This window comes from Hemitrygon akajei, chromosome 5 (assembly GCF_048418815.1).
Source record: "Hemitrygon akajei chromosome 5, sHemAka1.3, whole genome shotgun sequence".
Lineage (NCBI taxonomy): Eukaryota > Metazoa > Chordata > Chondrichthyes > Myliobatiformes > Dasyatidae > Hemitrygon > Hemitrygon akajei.
In genome coordinates this window covers 141,257,353-141,270,613 of record NC_133128.1, presented here as the reverse complement: position 1 = coordinate 141,270,613, position 13,261 = coordinate 141,257,353, and the positions used below count along the sequence as shown (strand labels likewise).

Sequence of the window (13,261 nt, the reverse complement as noted above, 5' to 3'; positions counted from 1 at the left end):
ATATTTGGCCGTCAATAGACTTGCAAATGCAACTGCCCTCTTCTGTTACAATCAAGGTATATAAAAATGGAGCAAACTAAAAAGTAGATATAACTGAATTGCCCTTAACTGAAGGGTTAAAACTGTAAGATGTTTGTCATTGTTAGCAGAAAGAATAATAGCGGAAGAGTTGAATGGCTTTTTGCATCCAAATTATGAAGAAGTTCTCGAACTTGAAGCTTTAATTGAGGTGGAAATGATCAGAAGACTTTAAAATTTCAATATGTCTAAGGTCAAGGACTAAGTGTAGTTAGTTTAGATAGATCTTGTTTAACCATGATGGGTTAAATGGTCTCCTTTTGTCTTAAATTTCAAAGTTCAAAGTAAATTTATTATCCAAGTATGTATGTCACCATATACAAACCTGAGATTAATTTTTCTTGCCAGCATGCTCAATAAGTCCATAATAGATTAATAACCATAATAGAATCAATGAAACACCGCACCAACTGGGTGTTTAACCAGTGTGCAAATATGAAAATGAACAAATAATAAATAAGCAATACATTTCGAGAGCATGAGATGAAGAGTCCTTGAAAGTAAGTCCATAGGTTGTGGGAACATTTCAGTGATGGGGTGTGAAAGAAATTGAGTGAAGTTATCCCCTTTGGTTCAAGAGCTTGATGGTTCAGGGGTAGTAACTGTTCTGAACCTGGTGGTGCGAGTACTGAGGCTCTTGTACTTAGCAGCATGGGCGGTGGGGATCTCTGATGGATGCTGCTATCCTGCGACAGTGCTCCATGTAAAAGTGCTCCCTGGTAGGGAGGGCATTACCCAGGATGGACTGGGCCATATCTACCTTTTTTTTTGCTGGAATTTCAGTTCAAAGGACATTGGTATTTCCATACCAGGCTGAGATGCAGCCAGTCAATATACTCTCCACTAGAAATCTATAGAAGTTTGTCAAAGTTTTAGATGTCATGCCAAATCTTCACAAACTCCTAAGTAAGTAGAGGTACTGCCTTGCTTTCTTCATAATTGCACTTGCACGTTGGGCTAAGGATGAGTCTTCCGAAATAATAACACCCAGGAATTTAACATTGCAGAGCCTCTCCATCACATTGGGGAAATCGGAGGATTGGTTTATGGACCTCGAGTTTCCTCCTGGCCAATAATTAGCTCCTTGGTCTTGCTGACACTGAGTAAGAGGTTGCTGTTGTGGCTTCAGCCAGCCAGATTTTCAATTTCTTTCCTAAATGCTGATTCATCACCACCTTTGTTTCGGCCAGCAACAGTGGCGTCATCAGCGAATGTGATTATGGCACTGGAGCTGTGCATAGCCACACAGTCATCAGTGTAAAGTGAGTGGAGCAAGTGGCTAAGCACATAGCCTTGTGGAACAACTGTGCTGATGGAGATTGAGGAGATGTTTCCAATCCAAACTGACTGAGGTCTGCAAGTGAGGAAATCAAAAATCCATTTGCTCAAGTAGGTATTAAGGCCAAGGTCTTGGAGCTTATTTATCAGTTTTGAGGGGATGATAGTACTGAATGCTGAGCTGCAGTTGATAAGAACATCCTGATGTATGCATCTTTGCTGTCCAGGTATTCCAGGATTAAGTGAAGAGCCAGTGAGCTGGCATCTGCTGTGGTCCTTTTGCACCAATAGGCAAATTGGAGTGGATTGAAGTCACTTCTCAGGCAGGAGTTGATATGTTTCATCACCAATGTCTCAAAACACTTCATCACTGTGGATGTCAGTGCTACTTAATTATAGTTACTGAGACAGGTTGCCATGTTCATCTTGGGCTCTGATATGCTTGAAGCAGGTGGGTACCTCACACTGCTGAAGTGAGAGGTTAAAGATCTCGGTGAACACCCCAGCCAGTTGATCAGCACAGGTCTTTAGTACTTGGTCAGGTACCCAATCTGGTCCGGATGCTTTTCATGGGTTCACCCTCCTGAAGGCTGCTCGTGTATTGGCCTCAATAATCATAGGATCATCAGGGGCTGTGGGAATTTGTGATGGTTCGTCCATGTTTTGATGGTCAAAGTGAGCATAGAAAGGATTGATCTCATCTGGAAGCAAAGCCCTTATGTCGCTTGATTTAATTTTGAGAGGTGACAATATTCAAGCTCTGCCACAACTGTTGAGCATCCTTTGTTGGTTCAAGTTTAGTCCCAAGTTACCACTTCACCTGTGAGGCAGCCTTCTAGGCTTACCTCTTGTAAGCCACATGTTGCTCTGACATAGAACACAACAGTCTTTCATTTCCCTCCAGCACAGCAGTCTTGCCCTCACTTCCTCGATTTTTGTTCTGCAGTGACTGCACATTTGCAAACAAGACAGTGGGTGGAGGGGCCTCCTCCCTCTGTTTTCAGCCTGGCTTGGTGCTCTCTTACCCACCCCACCTTCCTCGGTAATCATATGTGTACTCTCCAAGGCTGTTTATTAAGAGATCAATTTTGTGGGAAGTGGAAAATTTTTATTTCATCTTCTTTGCGATTTCTGGGTCAGTGATGAAAGAGATAGGTGACGCAAACTGAAGCCCGTTTCCCACAATGTCTTGCCAACACAACAGAAGGGTTACTGTCTAGCTGATATGCGCTTGTACTCGTTCCTCTTTCCATCGTTCTAGATGAGTCTCATATTTTAACTCTTGGTGGTTTTTGCAGATTAATTGGAGTTGATTGTGCCTGAAGCTTTTTACTTCCCATGAGCATCATCTAATGTGAGTTTCATTCTCTTTCTCTGATTCCTCAGTTTTCCACTCACCATATATTCCCCCTCACTACACTCTGGATAGAACCCCAACTTGAAGAAAGCAGCAACCCGTGAGTATGGAATGATTGTATCCCTTGTAGGCATTTTCATGTAAGAAATATTCTAATAGTGATTTATTGGGATTTTCTCTACATTAATCAGTTCAAGCATCCTCTAGGGTTTCTTCTGTCATTTTTTTCAGCCTCAAAAGTTAAGTAGTTTCTTAGATTTGGGCAATGATTGTTTGTCATGAGTTGTTGATGGCTCTGAGCTGTTTGAAAACAACCTATTTAAGGTGCTTTTATTTTATTTTCCTTCTGGAAAGGTATCTTTATATTGAAAGGAAACCACCAATATCCTTTTTAATGTTCATTGATATCTAATCTGGGCACACCAGAGATCTGAGGGTACAGTAATCCACCCATTTCATTTGCAGTAAACTGAGGAGTAAAGAAGTAATAGAAATAAGATAAATATGAGCTTAATGGGCATATTTATCACATTTATGGAGGGTGGTTGTAGCTGCTTCCTCACATGCATATTCTTGCTAAGGCAAAGATTGGCATGTAAGGCAGTGATGCAGATATTAGAAAGTTGATGGGTACAAGTGATACTGCTTGAAAATACTGGTATTGGTGTTTTGTTACTTAACACTCTAGGTCACTTACCTCTAAATAACAAAAGTGCCCCTGGCCCCCAGCTGTTATCTGTTTATACTTTTGTGTGTAGGAATTCCCTGAAGATAACTACACCTGAAGAACAGTTCATCCTCACTGCGGCATCTCCACAGGAGAAGGTAAAGTGAGCTTCATTCAAATTCATCCAACCTTCCTGGCTTTGAAAGAGTTGTTTTCTGATGGCCACTTTGAACTTGATGGGAAGTAGTCCACCAAATGGGCTTCGGCAGTCAGTGATTTCATTGGGGAATGGTAGACTGAGTGGGCACTGATGCTCACTAATATGGAAAAAGTTTAAGGTTGTCCATTTTGGTGTACACAGCAAAGAAGCAGAGTATGTGTTAAATGGAGAGAGATTGGGGAGTGTTGATGTTCAAAGGGATCTGTCAGTTGCTGAAGGCAAGTGTAAAATGCAGCCAGCAGCAAGGAGGACATGTGGTGTGTCAGCCTTTATCATGGAGGGTTTGATTACAGGAGTGAGGAAGTCCTGTACAGAGCCTTGGTGAGACACTGCTGGAATATTGTGCCCAGATTTTGGGTTCCTTGCCAAGAAAGGATGTATTTTCCATAGAGTTCTTACAGATTTGCTGTGTGAGAAAATTACAACTGTGTTCACTCTGCAGAATTTTTAAAGTTTCAGTGAGATTCTTTAAGCACTAAAGGCCTTTAATTTAGATGCTGCAAGGCTGTTTCTGCTAACTAAGGAGTTTAGGGCCAGGCAGTAAAAGGGGATGCCTGTTTAGGACTCAAATGGGAAATCTTCACTCCCCACTTCCTATCTCCTGCTGTTGCAGGAAAGCAACATCCATGATTGCCCCCCCTCCCCCCCCCCCTGCCACCCAAGGTGTGCTCCCTTCTTGCTGCAGTCATCAGGAAGGAGGTACAGAAGCCTCCGTACTCACTACCAGGTTCAGGAACAGTTGTCTCTTGAAGAGATAACTTCACTCACCCCATCACTGAACTGTTGCTACAACTTATAGATTCACTTTCAAGAACTCTTGATCTCATGCTTCCCTCATTCACTCATTCTCTTTCGTATTTGCACAGTTTGTTGTCTTTTGCACACTGGTTGCTTGTCCACTCTGTGCAGTCTTTCATTGATTCTATTATGGCTTTTGGAATTACCGAGTATACCCACGAGGAAATGGATCTCACAGTTGTTTCTGGTGTCGTACAGGTACTTTGATAATAAATTTACTTTGAATGGAAGTTGGTGAATTTTTTGAAATTCTCAACAACAGGGTTGCAGATGATTAGTCATGTTCATTCCAAACGGAGGCCGATTAATTTTCAAACATCAAGGGATTTGAGAGATGCTGGTATAGTGTGCAGAGGTTAAAGATCATCTGAGATAATGAATTGCAAACGGGCTCTTACCAACTTGAGTTGTGTTCATGTAGACTAGAAAGAAGAGTTGGGTTGTCCACAGGAGCAAAGAAACTGAGTAAAGCGGTTGATATAGGTGGGTGTTCAGACTGTCTAATGTTAAATTGTAAAATGTTTCATTGTAATCCCATTGCAGACAAAGTGGCTAAGAGCAATTAACCAAGCTGTAGATCAGGCATTGAGTGGAGCTTCAGATAACGTGGCTCTTGGACTGGGTGGTGTCATGCGAGTAGAACCTCCAATTTCTCGCACTGCCAGTTACACCTTCTACAAGGACCCACGGCTGAAGGAGGCAACCTACGAAGGTCGTTGGTTGGCTGGAAGACCACATGGCAAGTTAGTATTGGCACAATACTGAGGGTCTACAGTAAATGCAAAGATTTTCAAGTTTTGCTTGTATGCACCTCCTTGTGTGTATGCACACATAAATGTAAAGAATGTGCATACACTATCAATGTGCCTTGTGTGTTACCGTGTGTATGTATGTGGATATATTTACACAGACGTGCATTGGGCATGATAAAGAGGGCATGTCTTTGCAAGTGTGTCATTTCAAGTCCTGAGGATTGATTTGTAAAGATCCTAACTGTTGACTTTGGGAGAAAAAACTTTAAAATGATCAGGGAAGAAATTGTAACTACCACAACTGAGACTTTGGTTTGATTCTCAGCACTTTCCAACCTTGTTCCTTTAATTCCAGGGGTGTATTGCGGTGGCCTGATAAGAGATTCTATTCTGGCGATTTCAAAAATGGTTTGGAGGATGGGTAAGTATCGTAAAATTCTGTGTGATGGTAGAGTTTACTGATCTCATCTGGCACAGCAACTGCAGGGCAGTAGATAAGAGCAAGATGAAAAATAACAGCCAGCGCTGTCCTTCCCTTTGTTTTCAAAGTGTGTTCGCTTGTATAGATTGTTGAATAGGAGCAGAGATAAGTGCTTATTGATCACAAGTACTGACACCTTGTCACAGCATTTTCAAACTTGATGGCAGCTGTAAAGAAATTGGAGCTCAAAAAGCAAGTTTTTCTTTTGGTGCCATACAATTGGAGTAGCAGTTCTTTGAAAGAAATGTTAAACTGAAGTTCTGCCTCCTCTGATACAAGTAATGGTGCTATTGTGAAATTATACCGGCTGTCCTGGGCAATTTTATTATTTGCCAGTTGTACGGTCAGCTGCCTTGCAGCTTACAATCTTCTGTAAAGGGTTTTCAGACCTGAAACCATAACTCTGTTTATCTTCTTATAGTTGCAGTCTGACCTGCTGAGTATTTCCAACGTTTTCTGTTCTGATTTCAGACTCCAAGCGTCCACATTTTCTTTTTGATTTTTGTTTCTGTTTAAAGGGGCTTGAATGTTAACACTACATTGGTCATGTCCCTGAGAAATGCGTAGTACAAGTGATATTCTGTGCTAATATTTTTTTTTTACTTTTTTTGATTGTTTTCAAATAGTTACAGAATAAATGTGTATGAAAAAAAAATGTTACCCAGCCCCCCTCCCCTTAACCCCTCCCCCCTAACATCCCTATTAAAAAAATAAGAAAGAAAAAAAAAAGTCTATAAAGCAAGTAGGTGTTGCGAAGTGGAGCAGTGTTCCCTTCCCATTTGGGACAAACTTCTTGATGAGTACGAAGTTTTAAATGTACCGTAGATTTCGCACTACAGAGCGCACCTGATTAAAAGCCGCAGCCTCTAATTTTAGAAAGAAAATCAATTTTGTACTTGTACAAGCCGCACCGGATTTTAGGCCGCAGGTGTCCCACGTTGTAATATGAGATATTTACACAGAAAGATATTACACGTGAGGATTTTATAACTTTTAATTAAATCCATATGGTAACATAAACAAATACATATTGCAAATGCTTTTTTTCGAACCGTGCCTGTAACACGGCTACTTTGAAATATACATACGTATCGGTAACACACAAATTACCTTGCGTATACTTTTTTACTGAACAGTGCACGAACAACATTCCAATATCTCCTAACGACTGGTAAAAAAATATATACTGCAGCCTACCAGGAAAAGTTATTGATCGCCTTTAACTTAAAAGCAGCGTTTTCGCGCTCGCCTAATGCCCCCACCTTTCCATTTATCGCAAGCCGGTATTTCCCACAAGACGTGGCGAAACCGGATGTGACGTCATAGTATCCCGGGATGTAGTACAGAAAGCAAATACCGTATACTTAAAACACTTCTAACTTTAACTAGAAAATACTAACAAATGAATTACTAAGCGAAAATATTATAAACTAAATAACTGCCATAAAGGCAGCACAATGCTTTTCTTCAAGTGTTTTCCACGTTGATGAGGGTGAGTACAAATGACTGATTTACAATAATTTAATTGTGAAAGTGCGCTTGATTTATCGTACAATTTCATTGGACCTCTGTGAACTACTCATCAATTTTATTGGTCTACTGTTACGAGGCAAAATGTTTTTGGCGGCATGAAAAAAAACCATGCATTAGCCGCACCGTATTAAAGGCCGCAGTGTTCAAAGCTGTTCAAAGCGTGGGAAAAAAGTAGCGGCTTATAATCCGGCATCTACGGTATTTCTTTCTTATCAGGTATGGAGAGTTGATTGTGCCCTGCAAAGCACTCAAGAAGAACAACCACTATCAGGGCCACTGGAAAGAAGGCAAGATGCACGGCCATGGAATTTATAAGTAAGCTCAGTTCTCAGTTCATCCACCAGTTAACTTTGGAGTCTAGTTTGATATGTTTCATGTTAGGAGGATTATCTGATTTGTTTCGTTGGTTACTGTAGTGAGGTGGGAATGGTTAGGGTCCTGATTTGATCTCTCGGTTTAGCGAGGTGTTTGGTTACATTTGGACTGCTGTTTGTTTTTGTGAGGTGTGTCCACTGCTTAAGTAATTGACTCATTCCTTGTATGCCTCTAGCATGGTGATTGAATTTGTGTACCTTCCATCTGATTTCAACTGAAACTTCCACTGAGAATTTTGAATTCACTGCAGACTGAAAATGGTTGTACTCCCCCCACCCCCCAACTCTGCCATTCCCACTTTAATCTCGGTTCCTTAGCATTGACAAAGACAATTGATGCTGGCTTATCTATATTTCTTTGCCTGATGGTCCTAGGGAAAGAAGTGACACCCCATATTTCTAGGCTTGAGAAGCTCTTTGGTGCCTTCAATTATTGTAGTTAACAGGTAGAAAAAGCCTGTTAACAGTACTTTTTAATAAAAAAAAAACTTGGGTCTTCATCTGTGATGCACCAACTGATAGAAAAGCACTGCAGTTAATTGAGGAGGAGTAAGCCTGAGATTGAGATATTATGATGCATCAGAGGTGAGGAGAGTTACCTGGATACAACTATCCAGGAGGCAGTCACACACATCAGATTATGTGCAGCAGCATTGGTGTTCAAGGTTGGTTTGGTGTGATCACAAGTGAGCCAAATGTGGGGATCCTGAGCAACTTGGCCTTGCACTTATCCAATGGTACAAAATTCTTAAAGCTGGTACAGTTGAGAGCAAAGTCTGCGGGGAGGATGAACAACACTGTGGTACCTGGGAATCATTCAACATGTAAGTAAGAATTTTCTAGTGAAAGTTTGTCTGCTGCAGAGTGTGCTTGAGGTCCCAAATGCTGTGTAGCCTGTTTGATACCAGGGCAGGAAGGGGAAACAATTGTCAAGATCCATTTGGGAGCCAGTGACATTGCTAGGAATGAAAAGGTTCTGCTAAAAGCATTTGAACAATTGGAGTCCAAATCAAAAATGTTCTATTTTTCTGAATTTACACCCAAGCTATTAGGCCAGTAACTTAGCTGACTTTGTGTTTCAACTTGTGAGGCACCTGCAGCAGGGGTGGGGAAAGAAAGAGCTATTCTGCTGGACAGGCTTCATCTGAACCGAGCTGTAACCAGTGATCTAGCAAATTGTATAATTGTGCCTTAAACTAAGCAGTAGAAGGGGAGTGTAGTGTTCTCGTGCAGGGTGTAGAAACTCTGAATTAACACCAAGTTAAACCAAAGTCAATGAAGACAGGATCGCAGTAAGATTAACCATTTACTGTTCACTCTTCCACATTAACGTATGGTGAAAACTGTTGATAAAACAATACAAAATATATACAGTATCTCTTCTTGGCATCACATTTACATTATAAATACTTGTAAAAGTAAAACTACAACAAACTATATTACATTAAAGTCTCATTAAAGTAGAACATATAGTCAGACTCTACCTACGCCATCAACAACTTTAAATACACTTCAACACAAACTTTCCAGCAACACTTTCAATAGCACAAGAAAATAAATTTTATCATCCGTCATTTCTTTTAACAGAAACAGCGTTAACATTTTTACTTCAACATATCGACTGTCATGAACTTACGGCGTTGCTTCTATGATGTTTCTTAGTGTGTAGAAATGGAACTTTTCTTGCGCTGATCCTGCACACGCAAGCCCCCGCCTTCCCGTTTCTCCAAACCGGTATTTACCCACAAGACGCGGCAAAACCGGGTGTGACATCATCACATGCCGCAATACATCACAGACAATGAATTTACCTTCAACAAACTTAACTTTAACTAAAAAATAATTACAAACAAATTACTAAAGTGAAAATGTAATAAAGCTAAATAAATGCCTTAAGGGCAACATAGGGAGGGTTGGGTGACATGAAATTTAGAAGGTTGAGAAGGAAGCATAAGACAAAAATGTAGAGCAATGTGAGTCGGAGACAACCCATACAAGCAACAGATTGTATCTTGGTCAGAACAGGGAAAGAAAGATGAGATCACAAAATTGAAGGCTCCTTATTGGAATGCGTGAAGAATTTGTGACAAGATTAACTCTGCAAATAGAACTAAATTGGTCTGATCTAAAGGGTATTATAGAGATGAGATTCTTTTAAATTATCAAATTTGGGATTTAAATATTACAGAATGCTCTTTTATAAGAGCTAAGCAAGCAGAGATATTTAGAGAAATAATTCATCCTTTTAGGCATAAAAATCCAGTTGAAAAATGGTGTGAATGTGACTAACAAGAAAAGTTAAGTACAAGTCTTAGGAGAAAAGAAATTGCCAAAGGTGCAATAAACAAGAAAATGTAGCAAATTTGGGCTGGGAAGATGAAATATAAGAATAATCTAGTAAGAATATTAAATCAAACTGTGAACTCTTCTATAGATAATGTGGGTCCCTTACAGCAAGAAGCTAGAGTGGAACCATAGAACATTACAGCACAGAAACAGGCCTTTTGGCCCTTCTTGGCTGCGCCGAACCATTTTTCTGCCTAGTCCCACTGACCTGCACCTGGACCATATCCCTCCATACCCCTCTCATCCATGTACCTGTCCAAGTTTTTCTTAAATGTTAAAAGTGAGCCCGCATTTACAACTTCATCTGGCAGCTCATTCCACACTCCCACCACTCTCTGTGTGAAGAAGCCCCCCTAATGTTCCCTTTAAACTTTTCCCTTCACCCTTAACCCATGTCCTCTGGATTTTTTCTTCCCTAGCCTCAGTGGAAAAAGCCTGCTTGCATTCATTCTATCTATACCCATCATAATTTTATATACCTCTATCAAGTCTTCCCTCATTCTTCTACACTCCAGGGAATAAAGTCCTAACCTATTCAACCTTTTTCTGTAACTCAGTTTCTCAAGTCCCAGCAACATCCTTGTAAACCTTCTCTGCACTCTTTCAACCTTATTAATATACTTCCTGTAATTCAGTGGCCAAAACTGTACACAGTACTCCAAATTCGGCCTCACCAATGCCTTATACAACCTCACCATAACATTCCAACTCTTATACTCAATACTTTGAATTATAAAGGCCAATGTACCAAAAGCTCTCTTTACGACTCTATCTACCTGTGACGCCACTTTTAGGGAATTTTGTATCTGTATTCCTAGATCCCTCTGTTCTACCTCACTCCTCAGTGTCCTACCATTTACCTTGTATGTTCTACCTTGGTTTTTCCTTCCAAAGTGCAATACCTCACACTTGTCTGTGTTAAACTCCATCTGCCATTTTTCAGCCCATTTTTCCAGTTGGTCCAGATCCCTCTGCAAGCTTTGAAAGCCTTCCTCACTGTCCACTACACCTCCAATCTTTGTATCATCAGCAATTTTGCTGATCCAATTTACCACATTATCATCCAGATCATTGATATAGATGACAAATAACAATGGACCCAGCACTGATCGCTGTGGCACACCACTAGTCACAGTCCTCCACTCAGAGAAGCAATCCTCCACTACCGCTCCCTGACTTCTCCCATTGAGCCAATGTCTAATCCAATTTACTACCTCACCATGTATACCTAGCGACTGAATCTACCGAACTAACCTCCCATGCGGGACCTTGTCAAAGGCCTTACTGAAGTCCATGTAGACAACATCCACTGCCTCCCCTTCATCCACTTTCCTGGTCACCTCCTCAAAACTCTAATAGATTTGTTAAACATGACCTTCCATGCACAAAGCCATGTTGACTCCCCCTAATAAGTCCCTGTCCATCCAAATATTCGTAGATCCTATCTGTAAGTACTCCTTCCAATAATTTACCAACTACAGACGTCAAACTTATCAGCCTATAATTTTCTGGATTACTTTTTGAGCCTTTTTTTAACAATGGAACAACATGAGCTATCCTCCAATCCTCCAGCACTTCACCCGTAGATACCGACATTTTAAATATATCTTCCAGGGCCCCTGCAATTTCAATTCTAGTCTCCTTCAAGGTCCGAGGGAATACCTTGTCAGGTCCTGGGGATTTATCTACTCTGATTGCCTCAAGACAGCAAGCACCTCCTCTTCTTCAATCTGTATAGGTTCCATGACCTCACTACTTATTTGCCTCATTTCCGTTGACTCCATGCCAGTTTCCTTAGTAAATACAGACGCAAAAATACAATTTAAGATCTCCCCCATTTCTTTTGGTTCCATACATAGTCGACCACTCTGATCTTCAAGAGGACCAATTTTATTCCTTACTATCCTTTTGTTCTTAATATACCTGTAGAAGTTCTTTGGATTATCCTTCACCTTGACTGTCAAAGCTACCTCATGTTGTCTTTTAGCCCTCTTGATTTATTTTTTAAGTTTTTTTTTGCACTTTTTATACTCCTCAAGTACCTTGTTTGCTCCCTGTTTCCTATACATGTCATACATCTTTCTCCTTCTTTATCAGAGTTCCAATATCCCTAGAGAAGCAAAGTTCCTTATTCTTACTCACTTTGCCTTTAATCCTGACAGGAACATCCAAACTCTGCACTCTCAAAATTTCTCCTTTGAAGGCCTCCCACTTACCAACAACATCCTTGCCAGAGAACAACCTGTCCCAATCCACGCTTTTTAGATCCTTTCTCAGTTCTTCAAATTTGGCCTTTTTCCAGTTTAGAACCTCAACCCGAGGACCAGATCTATCTTTATCCATGATCAAGTTGAAACAAATGGTGTTATGATCACTGGAACCAAAGTGTTCCCCTACACACACTTCCATCACCTGTGTTAACTCGCTTCCTAATAGAAGATCTAATATTGCATCCTCTCTAGTCGGTACCTCTATATATTGATTTAGAAAACTTCCCTGAACACATTTTACAAACTCTAACCCATCTAGACCCTTAACTGTATGGGAGTCCCAATCAATATGCGGAAAATTAAAATCCCCTACTGTCACAACTTTGTTTCCTGCAGTTGTCTGCTACCTCTCTGCAGATTTGCTCCTCCAATTCTCGCTGACTATTGGGTGGTCTATAATACAACCCCATTAATGTGGTCATACCTTTCCTGCTTCTCAGCTCCACCCATATGGCCTCGGTAGACAAGCCTTCTAATCTGTCCTACATGAGTATTGCTGTAACATTTTCCCTGACTAGCAATGCCACCCCCCACCCTTCATTCCTCTACCTCTATCAATTCTGAAACATTGGAACCCTGGAACATTAAGCTGCCAGTCCTGCCCCTCCTGCAGCCAAGTTTCATTAATGACTACAGTGTCATAATTCCACATGTCAATCCATGCCCTCAGCTCGTCAGCCTTCCCCACAATACTCCTCGCATTGAAATAGACACACCTCAGAAGATTATTACCACCACACACAACCCTTCTGTTTGTGACTTTGCATGAAACTTTAACATAATTTATTTTCACTCCTGCTCCACTATCTACTCTCACTCTGGTTCCCATCCCCCTGGAAACCTAGATGAACCCCCCCCCCCCCCCCCAGTAGCACTAACAAACCTCCCTTCAAGGATATTGGTCCCTTTGTAGTTCAGGTGTAACCCATCTCTCTTGTACAGGTCCCACCTGCCCCAGAAGAGGTCCCAATGATACTGAAATCTGAAACACTGCCCCCTACACCAGTTCCTCAGCCACGTGTTCATCCTCCAGAGCATCCTACTCTTACACTCACTGGCACGTGGCACAGGTAGCAATCCTGGGATTCCTATCCTCGAGATCCTGCT

General features: G+C 41.0%; 1 protein-coding gene across 6 annotated transcripts in view; it reads left to right on the top strand.

Moving 5' to 3' along the window:
- Positions 1 to 13,261, top strand: part of als2b (alsin Rho guanine nucleotide exchange factor ALS2 b) — a 146,128-nt gene that overhangs the window by 74,578 nt on the left and 58,289 nt on the right. For all 6 annotated transcript variants that reach the window (XM_073046720.1, XM_073046715.1, XM_073046719.1 and 3 more), the window contains 5 exons: positions 2,743 to 2,813; positions 3,472 to 3,538; positions 4,942 to 5,141; positions 5,506 to 5,571; positions 7,381 to 7,479. In XM_073046720.1, the coding sequence (XP_072902821.1) occupies positions 2,743 to 2,813; positions 3,472 to 3,538; positions 4,942 to 5,141; positions 5,506 to 5,571; positions 7,381 to 7,479 (503 nt within the window). The remainder of the gene's footprint in view (positions 1 to 2,742; positions 2,814 to 3,471; positions 3,539 to 4,941; positions 5,142 to 5,505; positions 5,572 to 7,380; positions 7,480 to 13,261) is intronic.